This window comes from Tribolium madens, unplaced genomic scaffold, assembly GCF_015345945.1.
Source record: "Tribolium madens isolate multiple individuals breed KSU strain unplaced genomic scaffold, Tmad_KSU_1.1 Scaffold_71;HRSCAF=194;Tcas5.2_LG6, whole genome shotgun sequence".
NCBI classification, from domain to species: Eukaryota; Metazoa; Arthropoda; class Insecta; order Coleoptera; family Tenebrionidae; genus Tribolium; species Tribolium madens.
In genome coordinates, this window is record NW_025401041.1 from 7,964,141 (window position 1) to 7,981,282 (window position 17,142).

The window sequence follows — 17,142 nt, forward strand, 5'->3', positions numbered from 1 at the left end:
GTTATTAATGGACTTTTTCAACTCTCTGAGACACCCTGTATAAAGCCTATAACAGATTTGTTTTTTTTTAAATAGAGTTAATATGTCAAAAAAAAATACTACATAAAACACATTTATTATTTCCCTCGATGCTACGCATCTTGGGTAACAAATAAGTTGTTTGTTTACATCTTGTGGTGTAATATACTATTACTACACCAGTTGATTAGTCCACAAAAAAATAATTTCTGGAAAAAGTAAAAAATGTCCAATTTTGAATTGTTGGTTCCCTTGTATACAAAAAAATAATTAAAAAATAAAATAAAAACAAAAATAAAATAATTATAAAAATAATTTGAATTAATTTTGATGTTTTTTAATATTTTTTTTAATTTTCTCCAGGCGATTTCTTAATCAATTTTTTATAAACGCAAACGAGTTTCTCATCAATTATTTTGACCACAAAAAAATTTTCAAATATTTATAACCTAAACTCCTGACTCAACGATTCCTAAAAAAAGGCAAAAACAGTCCAATTTTGAATTGTTGTTTCCCTTTTTTGGGGTGTTGAGTTGGTGTTTTTGCTTTCATTTCGTGTTGTTGGCAACAAGTACTTAAATATAGCTTTGACATTAACTCGTTTATTATTTTAGGATGCACTAGATTTTGCGATCCTTGAAAATTAATTGATAAAAATTCAAGAGTGTGACCTGAATAGAATAATTTTCACACATTTCATCTCCCTCTCTCTCTTGCACTCAATATAATCTATATTTAATAAATTCCTTTTGATTAACGTTTCCTATCAATAATAAAAAGCACACATACCTTGAAAATGGTCTTTTGTGTTGACTATCGATTGGTGATGTGTGTTGTGTTATCAAAGTGCAGCTTTATCACGAAAGCACCACCACAAGAAGTGAGTGTGTGTGTGTGTGTGTTACTTTAAGCGTCGTGGTCCGAACTAAACGAATCGATGATATAGCCACCGGGGTTAAAATCTTTAAGGTGTAGCTACTATTTAAGGAAGTGGGTATATATTTACTACGTCAAAAGCGGGGCTTTTGGAATAACTAATCAGTCGAAAATGAGGGAAAATTCCAGGAGTTGAGGGTGGTATAAGGAAAAGTCAATCAAAGGAGAGAGAAAGAGAGAGAAAGATTAATAGAGTTAATCCAAAACCGAATTAAAATTTACACAATATTTTTCGTAAAAAAAATTTGCAAAATTTTAATTAAAAATTTAAAAATTCATTTTATTCATTCTCTCCTATAATATACAATTCTTGTCATTTGTTTAAAAAAAAACTTGCAGTGAAAATACATTTTTCAAACTTCTAAGTTTTTACTTTTGCTTTTTGTTATTTTCATACTGTTTCATTTCCTGTGTTTCTTCTTAAGTAGTTTTTCTTAATTTTAGTGAAACTTTAATGCAATTTTTCATTTTACTTTTTTACTTATTTTATCATTTTTTATTTATTTATTTTTCTGTTTATTTGTTTTATTATTTCTTTTTTTGTTAAGGGGATTAAGTACGAATTAAGTAGTCGCCCGTAAGACAACATGAAAAAAATTTTAAAATCTTGACATTTTTTTATTTAATGATACTGAAGATCATGTATACAGGGTGCGTCAGAACTCGCGCCCCAAATTTGTTGAATTTAAAAAAAAAATAGTAGGTTTTCAAAAAATCAAAACTCGAGCTAAAAAACAGGTGGGGAGATTAAAAAACAATTCAAGATTTCTATTTGTTGAATTTAGTACATTTTTCAAAATATAAAATTCGCATTTTTTCATTTTCAAATTATTTAAATAAAATTTTTACAAATTATTGATACACTTTTTAATACTAAGCCAGAAAAGCTATTATTTTGCAAAATTTCGTCAAAAAAACATGAAATTATGGAGAGGAAAAAGTTACTTGTTACTTTTTTCAACACGTTTTTGAGTTAAAATTTCAATATTTCTCGAGGTTTTGTTTAAAAAGAGCGAAAAATCTTGAACTTTAGTTGAAAATGTCACTYTTTTTGGCCCTTTTCAGAGTTTTAGTACGTTAAATTTTGACAAAATCAAACTGAAAAAAAATAAATTACATCGAAAATGGTGTTATTGTTGTCTTTTTGGAGATTTTAAACACATTTATTAAAATCTAGGTTTTTTTGGCCTAACAAGGGCAAAAAAATTGGTAAATTGGGTCAAAAATTAATTATTATTTTCTTTTATAATCCATTTAGTGCGTTTTTAAGTTGGTTGAGCTGGTTTTCTAAACTTCATTATTTTATTTTTTTCAAATAAAATTTTTACAAATTATTTTTGATACGCAAATTTGCTTTTTACGATCGTTTTAACTTATATCTAAGTCAGAAAAGCAATTATTTTGAAAAAATTTCGTCAAAAAAAAGCCAAAAATCACGAAATTATGGCGAGAAAAAAGTTATTTGTCACTTTTTTGAGCGTTTTAGTACGTTAAATTTTGACAAAAACAAGCTGAAAAAACTCAAATTACACCGAAAAAAAATTCTCTGTCAAAAAATTTTGACATTAATTTTTTGACATTACTGAAGATACTGAAGATCTTGTACATGTTTTTTTTATAATTATTTAGTAAAAGTACAAAAATTTTGACCATAAAAGCCACAAATAACGTTAAAAAAAGTTACAATATAGGATACAGCCAAAAAAACTTGGAAAATGATTTTTATAACAGAAATAAATAGAGTCAAAATAAAAAAAATAATAAAAATAACTTAAATTAATTAAAACAAATTCAATGTTAACATGATTTTTAATATTATTTTTTAGAATTTTTTGTCTCCAGGCGATTTCTTAGTCAATTTTTTGTTACCACAAACAAATTTTTCATCAATTTTTTGACCACATTTTTTTTTAAATATTTTAAAACTTCTAACCTAAACTACTGACTCAACAATTACTAAAAAAGGTAAAAACAGTTTTTTTGTGACCACAATTAATTTTATGTTCAATTTTTTGTAATTATAAACTGCTTTTTTGTTCCATTTTTTAGTACCATAAGAAATTTTCAAAATATTTATAACAACTTAAACTTATGATTTTAAGACCAAAATTGGTTCTTTATTCAATTTTTTGTCCCAATTTGAGTATTTATGGTTCTAACCAGGGGTGATAAAGGAGTATCAACACCCAACAAATTGTCAACTTTAATATACAGGCTCGCTAAAAAGTTTTGTATAGGTACAGTTAAATAATATTATAAAAAATATTCATCAAAACTTATTGAAATTTGGTATATGCTTAAAATTATTTAAATTCCATCTCCTCAGATGTTTATCATTTGTTCTGAGGATACAAGACTAACTTGATTTTTTTAATGTCAAGAAGCGTCAAATTTAATATTTTTAATTTTTTCTGAGTTGTATGATGCATATTTTATTTTAAAAAATTATCAAACTAATTAAATTTTGAAAAATGTAATTTTTTTTAGTCTTAAATATGTAGACTTTATCTATCGTTTGCTCTTTGCAGCCTGAACTTTGACCAAAAAATAAGTAAACTGTTTCCCAAATTTCAACGTGTTTTGAAAATATTTAGCTGTATCCATATTTTGTAGCGACCCTGTATATTTATTAAGCGAAAATATACAATTGAAACTCTTATAACTTCGAAATTTTTATAGATAGAATTTTTTGTATCTTACCTTACATTTTCTCTGGGGCATAAGTTCTGGCGCACCCTGTATATTTTCGAAATTCTTGTCTTTATCAGTAATTTTCTCGATAACTATTTATCGTAGAACACTAATCTTTTTTGTGTATGATACAAAATTAAATTTTCTTTTCAACGGTACCAAATATAAGAGGTTATTTCCGATAAGTCCAGAGTTATTGGCAATAAATCGCTCCAGGTGCCAAAAATCGATCAAAATTTCGACGAAAATTTAAAAAAATTCCAACTTTAAAAAATTAGAATTAGAGGTCCAAAAGACTCAAAAAAGTGCATAAAACTTGGGTTAGTTAAAAAAATTAACTAATCTAAATAATTTGACCTTGACAGCATAAAACCACATTGATTTATTGTCCCAATTCCATTATCTTTATAACACTTATTAACAAAAACATTTCCCCCATTAAACTTAATTATCATTTAAATCCGATTTATTTCCCCCGTTGGCACTTGCACAAACAAAGATGACATTATCAAGCAATCGTCGTTTTTATTACAATGCAGCAGGCAAATCAATTCCTGCGGTATTTCCCGACCTCAAATGGTAATTACAGAATTCAACTATTTTACCTGACATTTTTCGTATTTTAATTTTTCCCCAAGTGTGCTATTTTTATATATATATGTCACAGTGACGTCACAGTTAACTACGATTTCCACGTCACATAGTGGTGTGTGTTTATTTTCAGCCAACGACTTGTGTCAGGTTATTTTTTCCTCTTCTTCGAAAAAAACGATTCAAATGCGCATTTAGAGGTCACTTATTTTCGAACGAGATTTATATTTTGTTAATGTTAGAAAGTAGAAGGAAGCGTTAAGAATAATCGAGAAATTTCCTTAAAATCATCAAAATTCTCTCGGAATTTGATTAATTTGGGAAGAGTCCTTGCAGTTTGACACTGAGCCAAGTTTCGAAGCCAAGATTTAGTCTCTTTGTAAACTTTGTAATAATTGAAAAAATTAAGTTTTCTGTTTGTTTTTGCTAAAATTCCCGAGTAGGGCCTCAAGATTTGTTTTCAAAATTTAAAATTAGTTGTCGGAATTGTTACCGTCTTTCCTGTAGTAGAGTATCTCTGCGTGTTTCTCGACGCCCTCTTGTAGGGCCTCTCTGAGACTGGCGACGGCCTGTTGGGAGGTCAAAGGGCCGCACAAGAAGTCGCAAGAGGCCGAACGTTGCATCACATCTGCTCTGGAATAGCCTGTGAGTCGACAAAAGCCGTCCGAACAGTAGATTATGTGACATTGTCCTTCGCGACTGTTGGCCACCAAAAATGAACGATCTGGAAATGAATTGAGGGGTTTTAGACAAAAATTTTGAAGAGAAAACCTCCCAAAACTAAGAAAACTAAACTTTAGGGCAAAAAATCGAAAAACAAAACAATCAATATCGTAGGGTGGCATTTATAAGGTCGCGCATTTTAAGTATTGTCATTCTAAAGTCTAAAAAAATATAGTTTACGAACTGAGAGGTTTTAGACAAAAAATTTGTAGAGAAAACCTCCCATAAATGAGAAAACTAAATCTTTAATTTATGGCAAAAAATCGAAAAACAAAACAATATACAAGAAACTAAATATCGTAGGGTGGCATTTATAAGATCGCGCATTTTAAGTGTTGTCATTCTAAAGTCTAAAAAAATATAAGTAACGAACGGAGAGATTTTAGACAAAAAATTTGAAGAGAAAATCTCCCATAAATGAGAAAACTAAATCTTTAATTTAGGGCAAAAAATCGAAAAACAAAACAATATAAAAGAAGTTAAATATCGTAGCATGGCATTTATAAAGTCGCGCATTTTAAGTATTGTCATTCTAAAGTCTAAAAAATATAATTAACGAACTGAGAGGTTTTAGACAAGAATTTTGAAGAGAAAACCTCAAAAAACTAAGAAAACTCCTATAATTTAAGGCAATAAATCGAAAAACAAAATAATGTAAAAGAAAATAAATATCGCAGGGTGGCATTTATAAGGTCGCCCATTTTAAGTATTGTCATTCTAAAATCTAAAAAAATATAATTAACGAATTGAGACGTTTTAGACAAAAATTTTGAAGGAAAAACCTCCCATAAATGAGAAAACTAAATCTTTAATTTAGGGCAAAAAATCGAAAAACAAAACAATATAAAAGAAAATAATTATCGTAGGGTGGCATTTATAAGGTCGCGCATTTTTAGTATTGTCATTCTAAGGTCTAAAAAAATATAATTATTTATTTGTTCATTGAATTAAATAATCAATATTTAAACAAAATTTATACACTGAGGGACCCTAGAAATGTATTAGATACACAGTTTGGACATTTGATATTAAAAAAAAATAATTAACCTTTATTCTTCATATAATTTTTATCAACAAATTTTTACTTTTTCTATTTATTTTTTGGATATTTTTAACTTTATCAGCAATTTTCTAGATATCATAACACCTGAATACGTTTTGAAAATGGACAATAACCGAAAATGTCAAATTTTGGCAGTTTAGACATATGAAAGAAAGTCAATTAACCTTTTTTATATTGACAATAATATCAAAGAAGCCTAATTTCGAAACAAAAGATTTTAATTATTTTTTTTCTTGTCGAAAAATCTAAGACGTGTTTTGATTGGTTGATTTTAAAAGACGTAATTGATTGGCTAAGGATCGAACAATGACGCATTGAATGATTTTTTACTTTTTATTGGTCTAATAATCGAAAGTGCATGATTTATATTGGCTCTGAGGTTGGCTCCACCCATTGTGCAAAATTAGATCCAATTAAAGTAAGATAACTCACTCTAAACGCTGATTTGTTATAAAAATTCGATTCAGAATTCAATAATTATTCTGGATTTTTTAAATGGGTGGAGTTACTTATCGTTACTAGGTTTTTGTCGGATTTTGGCCAATAAGAAACAAAAACAGGTTTGTTCTCACGATAGTGGTAATTACGGGAATGAGAAATGATTCTTATTGGCCCTTGTAATAAATTAAGAAATGTGTCCAACCAATCAAATTCAAGATTTTGCAAAAACCTCACCGATTGGCCATAAAAAAAAACTGTTTTAATTCTATTCAAATTTCCTTTGAAAAAGACACAATTTAAAATGATTTTCGCAATTAGCCATGAAAAATTAACGTTGATAATAGACTATTTCGTCAATTTTTTCCTTAAAGAGGCAATAAAAAAATACTCTTACCAACAAATTAACAATATTTAGAAAATTTGTACAAATGAACGCAATTTAATTCTTCATTTTGTATTAAAAATAAATAGTTTTAGTGATAAATATAAGAACTATATTTTTGAATTTAAATTTGTTTCCCTCATTGGCTTCGAAAAAACTAATCTTGCAATTTCAAATTTTTACTTTTTATATTTATTTTGTTAAATTTGTGAAACTTTTATTTGTTAAATGCAAAATTTGCTATAGTCGTAATTATATTTTGGGTATTTTTTAATTTATCAGCAATTTTTTCAATAACTATTTATAGACCTTTTTTTCATGGGATAGAAAATTAAATGTGCTTTCCGTAGTTATTGACCAAAAATTGACCAAAATCTAAAAATCAAAAACTTCAAAATTGATCGAAATGCACAAAATTTTTGTTAAAAAAATATTGTAATTAAGGCAAAATTCTACCATATGATCGAGAAAATACATTGGGGTTTTATTTTCAAAAATAACACATCCTAGACTAAATAAAGCAAATTTTCTGCTTATTTTATACAAAATTTTTCTGTTTTTGTTAGTTTTTTGCTTGAAAACACTTAAAATTTATGAAAATAATCAAACTTGAGATAATTTTTCATAGAAAACATTTTATTTTAGACTTTTTTTTGGTCAAATATTTCAAATTTAGTAAGTTTTTCACGCGTTTTTTGGTTTGTTTTGTCAAAAATCTCCAATTCTTGCTAAAAATGCTTAAATTTTTTTCTTTTTGAAAAGAAACATTCGAAATTTATAAAAAAAAAAACGAAAATGATGCATTTTTGACCCAGTTTAGCAATTTTTTGCATTGATTTATTAAATAAATTTTCTAGCAGGCTATGACTTTGTTTCTTTCTTTCATTGAATAAAAAACAAAAGCATAGTTCACTTAATCTCCTAAAAACTAAAGAAATCTGATTTTTTTCAGTAAGTATAAATTATACTGAATGCCATTAGAAAGGTATAATAAATAAATAAAAGTTTCAGAGTGTTGATTACTTCTAATTTCTAATTACTACAAATTGTAATTAAATTTCGATTCGATGAATCAAATCTATCAATCAATCTGTCGTTCACGTAATTTATAAATCACTTCCTCGTCAATCATTGCAACGAAACAATAATTCAATTAAATTAAATTCGGTTTGTTGCCAACCTTGCGAAGCCATTGCCCCCAGAGCAGGCAAACAATTTCGTCATAAAATCTATTTCGAGTTGAGAAATTTGATGTAATGTCAACGCCAAGGCCCAAAATGTGAAAAATGCATCATGTTTGCGGCATATTATCCTCCCTCTCGCTCAAAACAAACGCAAAAGAAAGAGAAAGTCGATTATAAAAGGGTCGAAAACGTTGAATCGGATGAAATATTGATCGACATGCAGCAGGAATAATGTACAACTTGAATTATTATACAGTGTCATCTGGTGGTGGTTATGAATATCACGGAAAAGGACTGCATTACATGCGAACAGAGCCGGATTGATTTTTTTTGTTTTTTTTTTTTTTGGTGATGTGATAACCTGATTACCCCCCTGATCGATATTTAAACTGATAAGTGGGGCTCGTTAGTGTCATTAAAGCCAAACATGGGTCGATATTAATGGATTTGGGTATTTTTACGGTGATAAAATCAACATGATTTGAGTTCGTGTAAGAAAAGACAATTTTTACGAGCAAATAGCGAGGTTAAATGGCTTTTAAACGGTGCTGAATTGTTTAAAACAAAGGTTAATGCGTGTTTATTTGGAGATTTTCTAAAGTGGATCGAATGACGGAGAGAATGGAAACGGCTAATAACAAAACAAACAAAATTTATTCATATCTCACGCTTGATTAACTGAAACAAAGCTAATCAAATTAAATCGCATCAAAAAAATTATTATACCCAAAAAAAGACATACAGGGTGTTCAAAAAAGATTGTAAAATATTTGAGGAGGTAATAGTATTGACTAAAACAAACAAAAAGTCTTAATAAACATGGGTTTGCATATTTTGGTTTGTTTTGTCAAAAACTTCCAATTCTTGCTAAAAAATCCTTTTTCTTTTTAAAAATAAACATTTGAAATTAAAAAAAACGAAAATGATGCATTTTTGACCCAATTTAGCAATTTTTTGCTTTGATTTAGATTTTTTCTAATGATTGAGTTTCTTCGTGTAAAACAATAATTATTTTGCTCTGTTTTGGCGAAAATAACTTTCTGCACTGTCATTAATTAACAATAATTAATTACAATTATTACAAAATAAGGCAAGTGCCAATTGGGGTTTTATTTGCAAAAATAACACATCCTGGACTAAATAAAGCAAATTTTCATCTTAGTTTAGAAAAATTTTCTCTGTTTTTGTAAGTTTTTTACTTGAAAACACTTTAAATTTATGAAAATAATCGAAAATAACGCCTAATTTTGCAATTTTTGGCTTAGTTTAACTAAAGTTTTCTAAATTTTATGAGTAAAGTTAGCGAACTTGAGATTATTTTTTATAGAAAACATTTTATTTTAGACTTAAATTACAAATTTTGGTCAAATATTTCAAACTTTTACGCATTTTTTGGTTTGTTTTATCAAAAAATTTCAATTCCAGCAAAATTGTTGGTAAAAAATAAACGTTCGAAATTTTCGACCCAACTTAGCAATTTTTTACTTTGATTTAGTAAATTTTTTGAGTTTTTTGAGTTTCTTCGTGTAAAATAATATTTTTTGCTCTGTTTTGGCCTTTCTGCACTGTCATTAATTAACAATAATGAATTACAATTATTACAAAAAAAGACAATTGCCAATTGGGGTTTTATTTGCAAAAATAACATCCTGGACTAAATAAAGCAAATTTTCTGCTTAGTTTCGACTAAATTATAACAAAAAAAAGACATACAGGGTGTTAAAAAAACATTTTAAAATATTTGAGTAGGTAACAGTATTGTCTAAAACAAACAAAAAGTCTTAATAAACATGGGTTTGCAAAGAAACGGTTCCGAGATATAGAAAATTATTCGTTTTGTTCAAAGAGAAGCTTCTAAAAAAATTACATTCAAAATCGTTACTTTGTGTGTTTATTAACACTTTTTTGTTTATTTTGGTCCTTACTTACTATTACTTCATTAAATATTTTACAATCTTTTTTTAACACCCTGTATAGTAAAGTACAGTCAAAGAAAAGTATTGACTACGTTCTGTCAAAATAGTGATCACTATTATTCTTCTAGTGACTAATTATAAGTAATTTGTATTAAACTTTAAAAAAGACATATAGTGAAGTACAGCTAAAGAAAAGAGTATTGACCAAGCGCTCTTATCACATTCTGCTATTATCTTTCCAGTAACTACCTAATGAGCAATTCATTTTTTTTTTCAGAAAAAAAGACATAACACATATAGTGAAGTAAAGCCAAAAAAGACATATAGTAAAGTACAGTCAAAGAAAAAAGTATTGAACACGCTTTGTCGAAATAGTGATCACTATTATAAATAACTCATTAAATTAAAAAAAGCATATAGTAAAGTACAGCCAAAGAAAGCCAAAAAAACATAGTAAAGTACAGTCAAAGAAAAAAGTATTGACCAAGCGCTCTCACCACATTCTGATGAAATAGTGATTAATATTATTGTTCAAGTGACTAAAATTATAAATAATAATAAATAATTCATATTATTTTTTTTCAAAAAAAGACAGTAAAGAGTGGGTCTAAAAAAAGTATTGAGCAAGCCGCTTTCACCACGTTTTGTTGAAATAGTGATCACTATTATTGTTTTAGTGGCTATAATTATAAATAATAAATAATTCATGTTAATTTTTTTTTTCAAAAAAAGACTGTAAAGTACTGTCAAAAAAAAGTATTGAGCAAGCCGTTTTAACGTTTTGTTAAAATAGTAATTACTATCATACCATAATTATAAATTATAATACAAATATTTTTTATATTTTTTTTGTAAAAAAAACACATAGTGAAGTAAAGCCAAAGAAAAAAGTATTGARCACGATCTGTCGAAATAGTGATCACTATTATAAATAACTCATTAAATTAAAAAAAAACATATAGTAAAGTACAGCCAAAGAAAGCCAAAAAAACATACAGTAAAGTACAGTCAAAGAAAAAAAGTATTGACCAAGCGCTCTTACCACATTCTGATAAAATAGTGAATACTATTATTGTTTTAGTGGCTATAATTATAAATACATAATTCATATTATTATTAAAAAAAAAAAACAGTAAAGTACAGTCAAAAAAAACTATTGAACAAGTTGTTTTTGCCACATTTTGTTAAAATAGTAAGTATGTACTATCATCTTACCAGTAATTAATTATAAATTATAATATGTCTTTTATTATTTTTTTCAAAAAAAACACATATAGAGAAGTACAGTCAAAAAAAAAGTATTGATCACGCTCTGCCGCAATGGTGATCACTATTTTTTATATTTCTTGTATCTACGAATAAAACTAAGAATAAAAAAATAAACTTTCTTGGAGATTATTTTAATAACATAATAATGCAATTACCGCACAAATGAGACAATAATAATAAACGAGTTAAGAACAATTTATACAAAGCTATTTTTGCAAAAGTGTGGAAAATTTTTATTTTCTGCACTGGAATTAAAATGTAAAAACTATTTTACCGGTCATTAATTAACAAAAATTTATTAAAATTACAAAAAAAGAAACAATTGCCAATTAGGGTTTTATTTGCAAAAATAACACATCAAAGACTAAATAAAGCAAATTTTCTGTTTAGTTTAGTCAAAATTTTTCTGTTTTGTTAGTTTTTTGCTTAAAAACACTTTAAATTTATGAATAATCAAAAATAACGCCAAATTTTGCAATTTTTGTCTTAGTTTAACTAACGTTTCACTAAATTTTATGAGTAAAGTTAGCGAACATGAGATTTTTTTTATTGAAAACATTTTATTGTAGATTTAAATTACAAATTTCCTGTTTAAGTAAAATTTTCTAAATTTTAGCAAACTTGAGATTATTTTTCATAGAAAACATTTTATTTTAGACTTTTTCTTGGTCAAATATTTCAAATTTAGTAAGTTTTTCAAGCATTGTTTGGTTTGCTTTGTCAAAAACTTCCAATTCTTGCTAAAAAATGGTTATTTTTTTTCTTTTTAAAAATAAACATTCGAAATTTATAAAAAAACGAAAATGATGCATTTTTCACCCAAGCAATATTTTGCTTTGATTTTGATTTTTTTTTAATGATTGAGTTTCTTCGTGTAAAACAATAATTATTTTGCTCTGTTTTGGCGAAAATAAAAAATACTTTACTTTCTGCACTGTCATTAATTAACAATAATTAATTACAATTATTACAAAAAAAGGCAATTGCCAATTGGGGTTTTATTTGCAAAAATAACACATCCTGGACTAAATAAAGCAAATTTTCTTCTTAGTTTAGAAAAATTTTCTCTGTTTTTGTACGAAAAATAACGCCTAATTTTGCAATTTTTGGCTTAGTTTAACTAAAGTTTTCTAAATTTTATGAGTAAAGTTAGCGAACGTGAGATTATTTTTTATAGAAAAAATCTTATTTAGACTTAGATTCCAAATTTACTGTTTTTTTTTTTTTGGTCAAATATTTAAAACTTAGTAAATTTTTCACGCATTTTTGGTTTGTTTTGTCAAAAACTTTCAATTCTAACAAAGTTCTTGGTAAAAAATAAAAATTCGAAATTTTCGATCAAATTTAGCAATTTTTTGCTTTGATTTAGTAAGTTTATTGAATTTTTTGAGTTTCTTTATGGAAAACAATATTTTTTTGCTCTGTTTTGGCAACTTTCTGCACTAACATTAATTAACAATAATTACAATAATTGGGGTTTTATTTGCAAAAATAACACATCCTGGACTAAATAAAGCAAATTTTCTGCTTAGTTTAGACAAAATTTCTCTGTTTTTGGCTTAGTTTAACTAAAGTTTTCTAAATTTTATGAGTAAAGTTAGCAAACTTGAAATTATGTTTTATAGAAAACATTTTATTGTAGACTTTACTGATCTTTTTGGTCAAGTTTTTGACGTATTTTTTGGTTTATTTTGTCAAAATCATTCAATTCTAGCGAAATTCGAGCCAATTTAGCAATTTTTTGTTTTGAATTTTTTTGAATTTTTAGAAATTTGTTTGCTCTGTTTTGGTGAAATAAAAAACTCTCGTAAACCCATAAAAATAAAGCTCAAGTTAATTAATTGTGAGTTATTAATGAACAATAATTAAAAAAAAATACTCGCAAATAAACGCAAAATTTTTGTCTCTCCGAAAATAAGTTCGTTTGTAAACAGTACTTTTTAATATTTAAGAATTGCAAAGATGCAAAAATAAACTCGACTATCCTTAAAATAAACAAGTCAGTTTCCGGCCAAATAAACACACTTTTAAGTGGGACATTTTCATTTGGCGTGACTGTACCCCAAGCAATTAACAAAATGAATTTTTCACCCAAATGTACCTTGACCATGATTATGATGAAACAACTTAATTTATTCAATTGGGAGACTTTAAGGCCGGGCTTTCGCATTTCCCTCGGGGGTGGTTTTACGACGAAAACAACCCTTGAAAATAAATACGAAAAATCCCAATTTGGGCCAGAATGAAAACTTGAATTTTTAATTGTTGCGAGATTGGATTTTTTCCCTTGACAATCCCCGAATTTGGCGCTTTGGTTGACAGGCAGTGCTGCCAATCGTCGACTTACTGTCAGTGTCGAATTTCCTGATGATTGTTTCAATAAGCGTAGTCCTGGGAGCGACATGCCCTCTTCGCACCGGCATATCAACAACAACTACAACAGTTCGCACTCGATGTTGTTCATTTTCGTGAGGAAAAATTCATCGAAACACCAAAAATAAGGCATCCATAAGGCAAATTCAGCGGTTGAAATATAAAATCGCGGCTATTTCCAAAAATAAACGCACAGATTTTTACCAAAAACCGAGCAAATCTATACGAATTTCGGTAAAAATACACCCCCGAGGGTGCGCGCGCATTGCACTCGAGATTTTCGCGACATTCGCGCGTCTCGAAGCTCAGTGTCATTCAACTGAGCTTTCGCAGGTGGCAGGAATCGGCGCCTGCCGCCAGCAGGAAAATCCTGCACTTGCGCGCACGACGGGTAATAACTGAAATTGGACGATGAAATTTGCAACGGTAGGCAACACGGAATGCGGACTAATTTTAGAGGCGGAAGTGTATTTTTAAATTTTATGGCTAAGGAGAGAGAAATTTTTTAAAATGGACCAAGTGTGTGCAAAATTGGGCCACGAACGGGTCTAGGAAAGGAAATAATTGCCCGAAAATTTTGGCTAAATCGGGTTAAAATTGTCGGATGTAGAGAGGTGCCAAAAAAAGGGGAAAAATTCCAAACGTTGTAGAAATCTTTTTTGAAATTTTGACACAATGGCAATTACGGGTTCACAATCTACTAAAAAAAGACTTTCTATTCCCTCTAAAACCAGAGTCGTATTCGGTTTTTTATTTTTGGAACACAATAACTAAGTTTTTTGCTTTAAAACACTTTAAATTTGGAAATAATCAAAAATAACGCCTAATTTTGCAATTATTGGCTTAGTTTAACTGAATTTTTCTAAATTTTATGAGTAAAGTTAGCGAACTTGAGATTATTTTTTATAGAAAACATTTCATTTTAGATTTAAATTACAAATTTCCTTTTTTTTTTTTGGTCAAATATTTCAAACAATAAATTTTTCACGCATTTTTTAGTTTGTTTTGTCAAAAACTTTCAATTCTAGCAAAATTTTGCAATTTTTTGCATTGATTTAGTAATTTTTTAAAATTTTTTGAGTTTCTTTGCTCTGTTTTGGCGAAAATAAAAAACACTTTATTTTGTGCACTGTCATTAATTAACAATAATTAATTACAATTCTATTCTATTATTAATTCTATTCTATTCTATTCTGTTACAAAAAAAAAAGACAATTGCCAATTGGGGTTTTATTTGTAAAAATAACACACCCTAAACTAAATAAAGCAAATTTTCTTTTTAGTTTAGAAAAAAACTTCACTTCACCAACGTTAAATAATTATCATTAAAAAAATTACAAAGTGAGTTTTCTATTTCTAGCGGTTTGCATCACGGCTAAGCAATTCTTTTAAGAAAAAAATAATTTATGTCTTTTATATTTTTTAAATTGCTTTTTTTGGTTATAAATAATTGGAAACAATAGACTTATTAATTAATTAATTGCAATCAATTTTAATTTAATTAACCATTGAAAGCGCCATCTTGTCATTTTAGTACTCTTCTAACAAACTGTAAAATTTAACGTTATTTTAGAAAATTACGTAGAAAATAGTCATAAAATCTCTAAATTTTTATTTTTTTATGTATAAAAAATCACTTGGTGTATTTTTGTGGCCACCAAAGTGAGTTTTCTATTTGTAATGGTTTGCATCACGACTAACCTTTTTTAAATAAAGTAATTTATGCGTTTCATATTTCTTAAATTTCTTTTCTTGGTTATAAAAAATTGTAAATAATAAATTTATTAATAAATTAATTGCAAACAATTTTAATTCAATTGACCATTTGAAAGCGCCATCTTATGCTTTCAGTGCTACTCTAGCAGACTACTAAGCCACAAATAAAATAGCTAAAAAATCATCAAATTTCTATTTATTTATTCACAAAAGTGCATTTGATGTATTTTTATAGTCGCAGACGTTAAATAACTATCATCTATGCTATCATTCAAAAAAAAATTAGTTAGTGAGTTTCCTGTTTAGAACGGTTTGCATCACGGTTAAGTTTTTTTTTAAGTAAAAAATCTAGTTTGTGTGTATCATATTTTCGAAATCGTAACTTTTTGGTTATAAATAATTGTAAATTTATTCATGAATTCATTTATTAAATAATTATTGTGAATTATAATAAAATAATAAAATGTCAAGAGCGCCACCTCACGGTTCCAAATACCACTTACGTGAACCTCAAAATTTGAGGTTATTTAAGTAAATTGCTTCTAAAATCGCACTCAAACAATCAAATTATCTTCCAGGGGGGCCACCACGTTGAATAATCACCCTTGATTTTTTTTAAGTTAGGTTATGTCCCATTCCGAGTCGAAGCGCCCCCTCACCCCTGAAGAATGGTCCTTCCTAACTGGCCATTTCGTGGGCAACGACCACCGCTACCGCGAAAACATCATCATCCCCCGCACCTTGGGCCCCGTCCAGATCAAAAGCAACGAAGAGAAACGCGTGGAAGCCTTCTTCGAAAGCTGTCCTTTCAAATCCCTCATGAGCTGCGTCATGGGCTACGGTCTGGGGGCCGCAATCGGTCTGTTCTCCAGCAGTGTGGGGCCCACTGCCACCAACGTGGAACAACAAACAGCACGCCAAGTTTTTCGAGAAATGAAAAATACCACTCTGAGTTATGCGAAGAATTTTGCCATGATTGGGGCCCTGTTTTCGGGGGTGGAGTGCACCATTGAGACGGTACTGAGTACATTATTAGGGGGCACATGATTCACGGAAATTTTACAGATGAGGGGCAAGTCTGATTGGAAGAATGGGACGTACGCGGGGGCTGTCACGGGGGGCCTGATCGGGTTAAGGGCCGGGGTCAAGGCCGGAGTCGTGGGGGCGGCCGGATTTGCCGCCTTCTCCACAGCGATCGACTATTACATGCACTCAAGGTTTTGATTTGTTAATAATTAAAAAAATAAATAAAAAACCGAAAAAAAACAACCTATAATCTATGTTTAACACATTTCCCGATCAACAAATATTGTTGTATATTGAAAGGAAGATTTATAACTTGTAACTTTGCCAAAAAATACGAATTTTTCGAGTTTTTGAGCAAAAAATCAAAACATTTTGATTTCTACGAAAAACTAGTACTATATGTAAAATTAACCGGGGAATACGCCTGTATAGACCGTTTTGACCTAGGACTTGAAGTTTTTGAGATTTTTTTTTTTTGAATAAAATTAAAAATGGCTCTGTACCCGGAYCCATAACCCGGAGCGACTTCCGGTTTGCACCATTTGATAGATAATTTCAAGCTAATTCTAATGGTTTTTAACTTTTTGCTCTAAGTCTTATAGTTTCGTACAAAAACGCGTTTAAAGTTTCACAATTTTGACTTTTTCAACGACGATTACGCCCAAACTATTAGACTTAGAGCAAAAAGTTCAACTCCATCGTAATCAGCGTAAGAAAATCTATCGACTGAGGCCAAAGCCAAGTCGATATCTCGCAAAAAAATTTTGAATTTTTAAACGCCGATTACGGCGAAACTAAAGGAGATAGCCCAAT

The 17,142-nt window shown here is 28.6% G+C and overlaps 2 protein-coding genes across 5 annotated transcripts in view; one reads left to right on the plus strand and one right to left on the minus strand.

The window, feature by feature from the left end:
* Positions 1-13,911, minus strand: part of LOC123008648 (potassium voltage-gated channel subfamily H member 6-like) — a 58,127-nt gene extending 44,216 nt beyond the window's left edge. For all 3 annotated transcript variants that reach the window (XM_044404575.1, XM_044404576.1, XM_044404574.1), the window contains exons 1-2: positions 13,562-13,911; positions 4,730-4,960 (exon numbers count right to left, since the gene is read on the minus strand). In XM_044404575.1, coding sequence (XP_044260510.1) covers positions 4,730-4,960; positions 13,562-13,637 — 307 coding nt within the window. In that variant the 5' untranslated portion in view covers positions 13,638-13,911. The remainder of the gene's footprint in view (positions 1-4,729; positions 4,961-13,561) is intronic.
* A 1,740-nt stretch (positions 13,912-15,651) lies between these two features.
* On the plus strand, positions 15,652-16,555 carry LOC123008784 (mitochondrial import inner membrane translocase subunit Tim22). Of its 2 annotated transcripts, XM_044404793.1 has the most exons (3): positions 15,652-15,825; positions 15,882-16,320; positions 16,369-16,555. In XM_044404793.1, exons 2-3 carry the CDS (start codon positions 15,931-15,933, stop codon positions 16,525-16,527), a joined length of 549 nt encoding a protein of 182 aa, XP_044260728.1. In that variant the 5' UTR covers positions 15,652-15,825; positions 15,882-15,930; the 3' UTR covers positions 16,528-16,555. The 2 variants fall into 2 exon arrangements, with proteins under 2 accessions (XP_044260728.1, XP_044260727.1); XM_044404792.1 differs by having other exon boundaries at positions 15,652-16,320.
* Positions 16,556-17,142: the final 587 nt, after the last annotated feature.

Excerpts from the sequence above, each read along its gene's own strand:
- LOC123008784 (XM_044404792.1), top strand. The coding sequence starts at position 15,931 with ATGTCCCATTCCGAGTCGAAGCGCCCCCTCACCCCTGAAGAATGGTCC. Across the intron at positions 16,321-16,368 it reads TGGAGTGCACCATTGAGACG|ATGAGGGGCAAGTCTGATTG; the intron begins GTACTGAGTACA and ends GAAATTTTACAG.